General features: G+C 38.8%; 1 protein-coding gene across 1 annotated transcript; it reads left to right on the top strand.

Annotated features, from left to right (window-relative positions):
* acadm.S (acyl-CoA dehydrogenase medium chain S homeolog) lies at positions 1–11,134 on the top strand. The gene is given in 12 exon segments (NM_001094193.1): positions 1–59; positions 2,742–2,838; positions 4,200–4,297; positions 4,381–4,450; positions 4,590–4,690; positions 4,947–5,027; positions 5,527–5,657; positions 6,312–6,420; positions 7,656–7,796; positions 8,394–8,489; positions 9,141–9,389; positions 10,508–11,134. Coding segments are annotated over 12 exon segments (1,269 nt in total). The 5' UTR covers positions 1–35; the 3' UTR covers positions 10,580–11,134.
* The last annotated feature ends 1,201 nt before the right edge of the window (positions 11,135–12,335 follow it).

Raw genomic sequence — 12,335 nt, 5'->3', positions numbered from 1 at the left:
GGAGCTGCTTTTGAGAATTATCAGAGGGCAACAACATGTCGGCTCTAAAAGTGCACAGGGTAAGCGGGGAATTGTTACAAACTACTAGCAGTTGTGCCTTTCCTTTTATTCATATGAGCCGGAGTTGAAGTGAGCCGAGTTAGTGCCACACGCTAATCATTTCCTTGGGTAGCGTCCGTGTTATCCCAGCGCTAAACTTACCGGCGGCTACTTCTGTTTATTCTACTACTACTACTTTTACTACTACTGCGTCTGCTACAAAACAACTGCGTCCGTCTGGCAGTGCAGGCCGTGCGTCCAAGGTCACAGTCACGTGAGTCGCGGCTGAGAGGAGAGTAGAGTTCGAATCCATTAGAAACGTTTTCACGAAATGAAACATGAATTAGGCAGCACAGATTTCATTCCTTGAGAAAAAAAAACTTTTATCAAACTCTCCACCCCCCTCCAATCCTTATTCCCTTCTTTCTTTTCTAACTACTAAAGAAGAATGAAAACAACAGCAATATTACAGGGAGGAGTAGTGATCTCATATTTTCACATTCCTCTTGCTTTAGGGTAGATTTAGAAGATTCGAAATGTACAAAGGAAAATGTGGAGCACGCCTTCTTGTTTTAAAAAAATGTGTTTCTATTTTCTGAGACGACGTGCTCCACTTTTTCATTCTGAATGGTGCTGCAGTTTAAAGGAGAACAAAAGCCCCCCTAAATTTCCAGGCATTGCCCCAGTCTCCCTCCCCACAATGTGCTGTAGTGTTAAAAAAAACCAAAAAACATTACAAATCTGTCCCTTAAATGAAAAGAAGTGCAGCGGTGCTCCCAGTCGCCATCTTCTGGCTTTCTGTATTGTCTTTGGGTCTCTTCACCGTCACAAAGCCTGGTGGAAGATGTACAGTTGGGTAATGTCAAGAATCTGCTTCAACTGCGCAAGCGCAAATCGGCATTGAGACCCGAAGACTATACGAAGAGCTGGAAGATGGCGACCGGGAGCTCCGCTGCATTTAAAGGGGATGTTCACATTCCAACACTTTTTTTCAGTTCAGTTGGTTTGACAGTTCACCAGAATTTTTTCCAGTTTCTTTCTATTTTCTATGTGTGACTGTTTTTCTAATATGGAAGTGTAAGTGTCTGGGCACACGGGCAGATTCGGGAGATTAGTCGCCAGGCGACAAATCTCCTCTTCCTCACAGACACTCAGATCGCTTTGTTTTCCGAAGTTTCCTCGTGAGGCAATTACGTGCGATTTCAGAAAACAAGTGCCTGCCCCCAGGCGACTTTCATTTTAGCCAGGGGCAGGCAGATCAGGGAGAATAGTCGCCATGAAGAAGAGGAGATTTGTCACCTGGCAACGAATCTCCCCCAATCTGCCCGTGTGGCCAGACCCTAAAGTGTAATTTTTCACCTTCTAAAGCAGCTCTAGGAGGGGGTCACTGACCCTGTAAACTGTTCTAAATATACATTTAGTTGGTGCATTTCTTATCTTTGTCCCTGCTGAGCAGAATCCCTGAGTTTCATTCAGGGCAGAGAGACAAGGTCAGATTCAGGGAGATTAGTTGCCCGGCGACAGTTCGGTGTGAATCATCTCCCCGAACTGCCTCCCCTGCTTTCCCGCCGGCTAGAATGTAAATCGCCAGGCGGAATGGCTTCGTTTTCCGAAGTTGCCTCACGAGGAAATTCAGGCGACTTCGGAAAAAGGAAGCGCTCAGACTAATCTCCCTGAATTGCAGCATGTGTCTCTGCCCTCAAGGCAGCTGTTAGAATTGATACAATAGTTGCTAATACTCCAGAGATGCTGCTGGGAAATGTATCAACTCAATGTCGCAAAATTGAAACAGTTCAGAACCTGCATCTGAATTACTGAGCTGCCAAACACCAGAGACGGGAACATTCAACTCAGATTTTGGAAAAACGGTAAAAAATAAAACATGGAAAGTGTTTAACAAAGTCTTTATTTTTAACAATCTGAAAACAACTCAACTGCAATAGTGTTTGGAAGGTGAACAACCCCTTTAAGGGTTAGAATTTTTAAAGGATCTTTTTTACACTAAAGCACATTGCGGGGAGGGAGGAGGGCAATGCCTGCAAGTTTAGGGGGGGATTTTGGTAGGGGGGATTTAGTTCTCCTGTATGGAGTCCTGCATGGTTAAAAGCACTCCCAACTCTTTGGACCGCATCCTATGATATTTGATTTTGGATTCATGGGTGAGTCTCAATAGATTCAATTTTTTTTGTGTTGGGTTACTTTATATTTTGAAGGTGGCATTTCTCTAGCAGTTCAGCAGATTTAAGGTGGGCGTGCATGTTACAATTTCGATCTTTCCCACGATCATTGGTCGTACGAAAGATCTTTCGTCCACTTGAATCGTCAGATATGCAGGTAAAAACAAAAAGAATTCTTTAGCTGTATCTGATTCAGCATTAACGTTACGATGTTCAGGCACCTTCAAATTTTCAGTCCTGCCCAATTGACAAGACGATCGAAATCCGAGGCTTTTTACCGATATGTTTGCCTTGTCTCCCACCACGCACACTGAGATTATCATGTGAAAGATCTTTCATGCAGTAATATCAGTGCATCTATGGCCACATTTAGGGACCTGTGGTGTTGTACACCTGCAAGATCTGGAGTGTTCCTGCCCCTGCTTTTAATCCATTACACTTTTAATGTCAAATTGAGAGGGAAGTTTTTATTTATTTTGTTTATGTTGGTTATACACTTTATTAAAGCAATGTGATTCTTCCTAGGTGCTTCAACACATCACAAGGTATGGATGGAGATCTCAATCTACTGCTCCTCATGCTGCTGCATCCTCCAGCCCAGGCTCTCCTGGATTTAACTTTGGTAAGCACTTTAGGAGATCAAAGCCTGACATATTTTACACCAAATAAGAGGGTTGTAGTAGAAATGGAGCCATCTAAACCCAAATGTAAACATATAAACATATGTGTGATGTATTTTATTAACATTTTAATAAAATCCTAAATCTGGCTTAACAGGCTATATACAGCCTGTTGTGTTTTTAGAAAAGGGCATCTAATTATACAGAGGCTTCTCAGTGGACTTTCTTAACTTTGCTCTTTGGGATCAGGAAGTAGAATGTGGCTTTAGTTTCACTTGCACGTTTTTGCCCTGAATGAACAAAAACCATCTATATTTCCTAATTAAAAGAATAGGCAAAAAGCATGTTCATCATAAGTCAATTTCATTGCACTAATGTTGAAAAATGGAGTATACTGGTCTTTAAATGAGAATTCAACCCTAAAGTTAAAAAAACACTTACCCCCCTACCCTACATAGACCCCCTCCTCCCCCCAGCCTAGCAGCTACCCCGGGTAAATGCCCCTAAGTCTTTACTTACCCCTTGGTTCAGATTCAGGGATAGGAGTTCACGGCATCCATCTTCCGGGTCTTCGGTAATCTGTGAATGCGAGCGGCATATCGGCACATGCGCAGTTGGAGCAATTTCCCGGTTCGCAACAACTGCGCATGTGCCGAAATTGCTGAAGCGCCGGAAGAAGACACAAAGATTACAGTAGACCTGGAAGATGGCTGCCATGAACTCTGATCCCTGATCCCTGAATCTGCACCGAGGGGTAAGTAAAGGGGTAGTAGCTAGGCTGGGGGAGGGAGAGGGGTCTATGTAGGTAGGGGTTTTTTTACTTCTCCTAGAAGACTTATTGTAGAATATAGTTTTATTGTGTTAAAGCTGCTTTCTTAAAGGAGAACTCAACCCCTGAATTATAAACAGCCCCTACCTAGTAAGCAAGAATGTCCCCCCTCCCTGCTTCCCGCTCACATAAATGAATAGGTCTGAAAATGTCCCTAAAATGTTTCCCATCTAACAGTGCAGAGTCATTCCCAGGGCAGCAAAGCTTGGGCAGAAAAGCAAATGCAGTGGCGTCAGCCAAGGTAAAACTATTCAGAACTACTGAGGAAACATTATAGGTTCTGATAAAACCATGCACAGAGAGTTCTAAATGGGTTAATCACATTGCCCTTGCTGAACTGATAATGTGTGCCTTTATTTGTCATTTAAAGCAGCAACATGTGGCTATAGCTTTTTCAGCATTAAAGGAACAGTAACACCAAAAATGAATTTTAATAATAATAAACTAGTACTTTGATAATAAACCAACTCTTACAATGCTTCTCGGTGTAAATCTAATTAAATCTATTGTATCCATCTCTTTTTCTTGTAACAGAACTTAGTGAACAGCAGAAAGAGTTTCAAGCCACAGCACGGAAATTTGCAAGAGAAGAAGTCATGCCAGTAGCTGCACACTATGATAAGACTGGGGAGGTAATTAATAATCTGCTTGCCCTTTTTTTTATTGGCAATTAACTAATGTCCTATAGTGAATTCCATTGCATTTTCCATTTCAGTATCCTGTACCGCTCATTAAAAGGGCATGGGAGCTTGGTCTCATGAATGGGCACATCCCTGAACAATATGGTAAGCATAGAGGGTAATGTCAGTAATAGAATTTATACACCCAAGCCACATTATAAGGTGCCAGCACCACTCCTTGATGTTGGAATAGGTGAATGAATGAGGTGTTATTAAAATATTGACAGCTTTAATTATATCACAGGTGGCCTGGCCCTTGGGATCTTTGATACTTGTCTAATTACAGAAGAAATAGCGTATGGGTGCACGGGAGTCCAAACAGCCATAGAAGCCAATTCTCTGGGAGTAAGTACATACAACTTACATGGCTCTTCATGTTGTTTTCCTAGTTTTACGTCTGGATGTGGTAGACTCTGAACACATTAGTAAAATATATGTTAATTTATACAACTTTTCCATTGCTCAATGATTTTATATACAATGCTGTGTTAAGAAATGTATGTACTTTATTGTTATTATTATTGCTAATATTTTTCTCTTGCCCTTATATCTTGTATCTTGTATGTGACAAATGCACAACTAAAAAGTCTCCATTTTTCAGCAAATGCCGGTCATTATAGCAGGGAATGAAGCTCAGCAAAAGAAGTATTTAGGAAGAATGACAGAAGAACCGTTAATGTGTGTAAGTCATTCTTTTGCTACTTATATACTGTGATAGGGAACCATAACATTAAAGCACTGCCTGCCAATGTTTCGGTTTATGACTGGACTTCAATGGTATCAGAGGAAGGTGGTATAATTTTAGTAAATATATTTAATTTGCACAAAACCCACATACCAAGACCATATTTAGCCAGAATCCAGGGTTTCAGCTGACTTTATTTAGAAATAAAGACAAAAGGCCTCTATAATAAATTGCTGCTAATGCTAAAAAGTTAAACTGCTTCCCAAAGATTATATCTGCCTGTCCAACATTTTCACACAAATTATCAGATCGCATTCATAACATTTGACCACTAAGTAAATAAGGAACTGTTATACCATGTGGAATATAAACCCACTCTAATTTTGGAATGTTGTCTGTTTGCTTTAAATAAAAGCAATCGTCCATTAGAAATATGTCTGCTGTATCTCATTTCCTTCTAAATCACTGGTTAACTCTTACCTTACTTTCTATTTAGGCATACTGTGTGACTGAGCCAGGAGCAGGTTCTGATGTGGCAGGTCTGAAGACAAGAGCTGAGAAGAAGGGCAATGAGTATATAATAAATGGACAGAAAATGTGGATTACAAATGGTGGAAAAGCCAACTGGTATAATTGTTATTTAAGATCTACAATCAATGCAAAAAGGGGCTGCAGAATAATTTCTGTTTAAAGGGATTCTGTCATGATTTTTATGATGTCGGGTTTTATTTGTAAATTACACTGTTTACACTGCATATAATTCACTTTACACTGTAAAAACCAGCAAATGTATTTTTTTTAGTTGTAATATTGGCGTGTAGGCAGCCATCTTAGGTCATTTTACCTGGTCATGTGCTTTCAGAAAGAGCCAGCACTTTAGGATGGAACTGCTTTCTGGCAGGCTGCTGTTTATCCTACTCAATGTAACTGAATGTGTCGCAGTGGGACCTGGCTTTTTCTATTGAGTGCTGTTCTTAGATCTACCAGGCAGCTGTTATCGGCTATCTGGTTACCTTCCAATTGTTCTGTTAGGCTGCTGGGAGGAAAGGGAGGGGGTGATATCACTCCAACTTGCAGTGCAGCAGTAAAGAGTGACTGCAGTTTATCAAGGCACAAGTCACATGACTGTGGACAGCTGGAAAACTGACAATATGTCTAGTCCCATGTTAGATCTCAAAATTAAATATAATATATCAGCACTATTAACTGATGCGTTTTGAAAAAATATTTTTTTCCTATGACAGTATCCCTTTAATGATTGGTATCTTTCCTGTTCTATAGGTATTTTCTTCTTGCCCGAACCAATCCCGACCCCAAAGTTTCTGCTGGTAAAGCTTTCACTGGATTTATTGTGGATGCCAATAGTCCTGGAATACAGATTGGCAGAAAGGTGATAAATTCTTTTTTTTAATAGGTACTCTTTAAAATCTGCTTGTTGTGCATAATTTACCTTTGGGTGTAAACTTTTCTTAGCTGTCTAAAATTTAACTTGTATGTTTTGATGAATGAAAATGTTGGAGGTCAAAACACCAGAAAGGTCCCAGTCTGATGTTTCCTTAAAGGGATCCTATCATTGGAAAACATGTTTTTTTCAAAACGCACTAGTTAATAGTGCTACTCCAGCAGACTTCTGCACTGAAATCCATTTCTCAAAAGAGCAAACAGATTTTTTAATATTCAATTTTGAAATCTGACATGGGGCTAGACATTTTGTCAATTTCCCAGCTGTCCCTGTCATGTGATTTTGCCATAAGGCACATAGGAGACTCAAGTCAACTGGAAGGAGGTTCTGTGGTTTGACAAGATCAAAATTGAGATTTATCTTTCATTAGACTAAATGCTGTTTGGTGTCATTCATACACTGCATCATCATCATCATGAAGACACTAGCAGCATTATGCTGTGGGGAAGCTTCATTGTATTAGGCCCCCTGGAAGGCTTTAGAGGGTGGAATTTTCAAAATGCAGACTGCATACAGTTTTCTCCAAGATTTGACTGAAATAAACTTGAAGTTTGGAAATAGATTTGTCATTCAGCAGCAATACACAAATTAACACAAATTGATAAAAACAACAATATTAATGACCTGGAATGGCAGAGTCGAGAAATCAATCCTGTAAAACAAAATTTTTGCTGGACTAGAAAAAGGCTGTTCATCCATTATTCCCATGCAACTTGGCAGAGGCTGAGCATTTTTCAAATAGAAATGGGGGTAGATTTACTAGGTTCAGGTATTCAAACCTTTAGAGACCTATGAACACAGACTCGAGTGCTGACAAATAATGCACCTACTAAGTACTGTATACTCACACAATCAGCTATTTTGGTTTTTCATGGTATTAAATGAAATCCCTGTGTAGAAATTGTTTTTCACTTTGACATGAGTGCATTTCTGTTGATCGGTGCTATAAAAAACTGAATTAAAAGCACTGTTATTGCATGGCAATAAAACACAAAAACTTCCAAGGGGGATGAAAATGTCTTATGAGTTTTTAAAACTGTCAGGATAAATATTTCAATGGATTACGTAATGTGTCATAAATCTGCTGCAGTTAAGTGACTTTCATTGGGAAATATACATTTTAAGTTTCTGCAGAGCACTAACATTGTTGTGTTGCAATTCAGGAGATGAACATGGGGCAGCGCTGCTCAGATACAAGAGGGATTGTGTTTGAGGATGTAAGAGTCCCAGCTGAAAATGTCTTGATTGGAGAAGGAGCCGGTTTTAAGATTGCTATGGGTGCTTTCGACAAAACTAGACCCCCGGTAAGATCCCTATTGTTCTGTTGATGTTTTTTTTAATGAAAGCTATACCCTCAAAATAAATACTAAAGCAGCAGTTTATATCAAATTAAGTGGCATATTAAAGAATCTTACCAAACTGGAATATATATATATATATATATATATATATATTCCTTTCTTACATCTCTTGTCTTGAACCACCATTTTGTGATGGTCTGTGTTCTGCCTCAGAGATCACCTGACCAGAAATACTGCAGCTCTAACTGTAACAGGAAGAAGTGTTGAAGCAAAGGCAGAACTCTTTGTTAATTGGCTCATGTGACCTAACATGTATGGTTTGTTTGTGTGCACTGTGAATCCTAGGATCCCAGGGGGCAGCCCCCTTTTTTTTTTCTTCTTAAAATGGCAATTTTCTATTTATGATTACCCAATGGCACATAATGCTAAAAAAGTATATTATTATGAAAATGGTTTATTTACATGAAGCAGGGTTTTACATATGAGCTGTTTTATGCAATATCTTTTTATAGAGACCTACATTGTTCGGGGGGAATAGTTTTCCTTTAATTGTTTACAACTATTCTCCTAAACCATTTATTTTTAAACATATTATAATAGGTAGCTGCAGGAGCTGTGGGACTGGCACAGAGGGCTCTGGATGAAGCCACCAAGTATGCAGTGGAAAGAAAGACATTTGGAAAATTAATTGCTGAGGTAAGCAGACATTTTTCAGACTCCCATAGGAACTAACTGGTTTATTGCTAAATTAAAGACTGATGCTGGCTACAGAGGCACTTATGAGGCATTGCACTGCAAAGAACACATTTTTTATTTCTTACCCTTTAGAGTGTTTCACAACTGCAGGCCAAACTGTCAGTTTTGCTACATTGTGTGTTTTGGATTTAGCCAATGATGTTCTTAACAAAATGTTATAAGGTATTTTTTTTTTTTTACTTTTAGGGGCTTGTTTCAACCGCAGACTATTGGATATGTAATGTTGTGATAATGTTAAAACCCATAGTTCTAATTTAATCAGCAAGTACCATATACTGGTCACCCATTGGAAACATCTCCTGTGGGTTACTAGTACATGTGCAAACTTGTTGACTTTACTTTCATGACCCAGTTATAACTCGTTTAATTTTAATGCCACTGTACATCCATTGATTCAGTCTTGTTTAGCTGGTCACACCAACTCTGGTCTTGATGGATGTTTGAGTTCAGACTTGAGAGAAGAATGTGCCTGTACAAACACTTGTATTTACATCTAATCTACACTTGACATATTCAGTTGGAATAAAGTACTGATTTAAGTATAAATTACCTCTAAACTTTGACTGGAAATCCTCTTTATATGTATTTCAGCATCAAGCTGTTTCATTCTTGCTGGCAGAAATGGCAATGAAAGTAGAACTGGCCAGACTGGCATACCAGAGGGCAGCCTGGGAAATTGATTGTGGGAGAAGAAACACCTACTATGCTTCTATTGCCAAAGCATACGCTGGAGACATTGCCAATCAGGTGGCATCTGATGCAGTCCAAGTATTCGGTGGAAATGGCTTTAACAGTGACTATCCTGTAGAAAAGCTAATGAGAGATGCAAAAATTTATCAGGTACTAAACAAACCGGTAACTTGACTTTGTAATCTGGTAAATAGGATGCCTATGTTCAACGTCTCCAACTTCTGTCTGGCAATTCCCTTTGCTGTATAATAAAAGGGCAACCACTCTGAAGTTTTACTCTCAGGGAAGTAGTTTACATGTAAAAACACAATCCCTTTAGGAGTACATCATGAAATTCTTAAAGGAGAAGGAAAGGCTAAAATTAAGTAAGCTTTATTAGAAAGTTCTATATAAATACACCAGTAATCCCTCAAAGTAATGCTGCTCTGAGTCCTCTGTCAAAAGAAACACAGCATTTCATTTCTTCTATTGTGTACACATGGGCTTCTGTGTAAGACTTCCTCCATTCAGCTTAAACCTACAGGGCTTGGGTTTGAGCATGCTCAGTTTGCTACACTGCTGAAATCTGAGCCCAGAGCTACGAGTGAACAGGGAGAGACTCAGGCAGGAAGTGATGTCACACCAATCGAATATGGCAGCTGATATCCTAAACAAACAGAGAACTTCTAGAGCTGTTTACTCAGATATGGTAAAGCATTCTGCATAATAAATATAGTGGTATAGCTTGCACTATTGTAATTAATCTATTGGCAATAAACTGCTTCTGTAGCTTTCCTTCTCCTTTAATGAACCAGATCAGTTAACGTATATTTTGCAATGTATAAACAAACAATAACTATTTTGAATAAATAAGATGTCAATATAGTTCAGTGCTTTTTTTATATAATGACATTGTTGTGGAGAGAATTTCAGCCTCTGTATAAATGATGCAGTCAGTTTTATACTCGTTTTATACATTGTAAGTTGAAGTGCTAAGTGGTGAGTTATTTTAGTTTAGATATGGTTAAAATTGACCCACTTCAAAGTAGGCATATCTGGGAGAGATCCTCTCAATTGGCGACATCGCCAAACGAGTGGATCTCTACGTCTATGGCCACCTTTACACAAATCCACAAATTATGATGTAATGTGTCTAGGCTAATATGTTGTTGAGATTTAGTATTCCTAAATAGGTGGCAGTCTATAACTTTACATACTGTTCTAACTCCAGGTACTAGATGATTTTTATCTATAATGTGTAATGTAAAAAGCTTAATTTTTTTTTCTAGATCTATGAGGGCACAGCACAAATACAAAGACTGATCATTTCCCGGGAGCACATTGGGAAGTACAAAGAATGAAGAAATCCTTCCAAGTATTAGAATTAAACATTTATAAGAGCTGTGAATATGTTCCGTCCTGCTTTGAAACACATTCAGTGTTTAGTTTAAGCCTAATGCAAGCCTTAATAAAATATTTTCTACTGACATCAGTAATAATCATTGAACTGTCTCCTTTTGATGCTGGCAGCATGTGAGCTGGGAACAGTTTATGTGCTGAGCAGTTAATGATCAATGAATTCAGAATCAAGCATCCTTGGCTCTTACTCGCTGCTTGCCTAGTTCCACAGGCTAACAAAAAGAGGCATTCTGGGTACCTCATGGGGGTAATAGGAAATAATCAAAATATACTTTAAACCAAAGACAAAGGATTATTAAAGTAACTTTATATATATTTTTTCAGGAAGCGCACAGTTCTGAAGATAGAAAATCTCTCTAATCTTATTTCTCTCTAAAGAGCTTGGACATTTCATTAAAATAAAAAACTTGCAATTTGTAGTTCTAACATTTACAATTATATCTTTACTTTTCCCTCACAGAATGTACATTTTTGCAAATAAAATTATATATATGTATAAGCTGTGGATGTTATTTCTTTTAAACATTTAACACGGGGAACATGTAGGGATGAGAATAGTTTAAGCTGTACAAAATTGTTACGCCTAAAAAGTGGTGCATTTATAAAGCTCCATTCTAGGCCTTACAGACAGTGCTGTGTATAACAACCTCAGAAGTCATCCATTACACCTCAGATGTGGTAGAACCCCTGGCAGTCAGTAATAAAAGCTGTGGGGTTTTAAGCAACATTTCTCAATTTGTTTAAATAATGGGGAAAATCTACCCCCATTTAGTTGGGCTTATGTACAAAAAGGTTTATAAACCTGAACAAATATTTTTGAATTTTGTTTTTACACAGAATAAAAGTCTGTGCTACAGGGCCCATCATCCCTTAATATGAGGGAGAAAAAAATCTCTCAAATAAAAGTATATTGTCTGCTACATCCCCCCCCACTAAACATTTTTCTTTTTCTGTCGAGCACTCCCAACAGATGTCTGCCTTTCCCTTTTTCAGTTTCCCACAGCTCAGACACGCCATTCACTCTGCTCCACCCACTGCCCAATAACTTGTTACTGAGGGTTCCCAGGCTGTTCAATTCCCCTATAGAATGATGGTTTGTTAAAATACCTGATCTCACCAAAGATGACTGGGAGTAAGTCACTAACAATATATATTGTACTCTCATCTCCATTACATCCAGTCTAATACAGGTTGGGACCTGTTATCGAGAATGCTCGGGACCTGGGGGTTTCTGGATAACTGATCTTTCTGTAATATGGATCTTGGTAACCTACTTGAAAATCATGTAAACATTAAATAACCCCAATAGACTGGTTTTGCTTCCAATAAGGCTTCATTATATCTTAGTTTGGAACAAGTACAAGGTACTGTTATTATTATGGAGAAAAAGGACATTTTCAAAAATTTTGGATAAAATGGAGTCTATGAAAGATGGCCATTCCTTAATTTGGAGATTTCTGGATAATGGGTTTCCAGATTACAAAACGCATAACTGTACAAGGCTTTCCACTACCTTTGCATTACTCCTGTCAGGCTACACCAAATGTCACAGCCCCCTAGAATTAGCTCATGTTTTTCATATGATTTGGTCATGCCCCTGTATTAACAGTTCCTGTCAGATGTAGTTGATTCTTTGGCAACTGATATAGCTTTCTGCAAAGTGGTGGCTCCAGCCCCATGCCTATTGGAAGTCCAGAC

This window comes from Xenopus laevis, chromosome 4S, assembly GCF_017654675.1.
Source record: "Xenopus laevis strain J_2021 chromosome 4S, Xenopus_laevis_v10.1, whole genome shotgun sequence".
NCBI lineage: Eukaryota > Metazoa > Chordata > Amphibia > Anura > Pipidae > Xenopus > Xenopus laevis.
The sequence above is the reverse complement of the archived record's forward strand: the minus strand, read 5'-3'. Positions and strand labels throughout refer to the sequence as shown.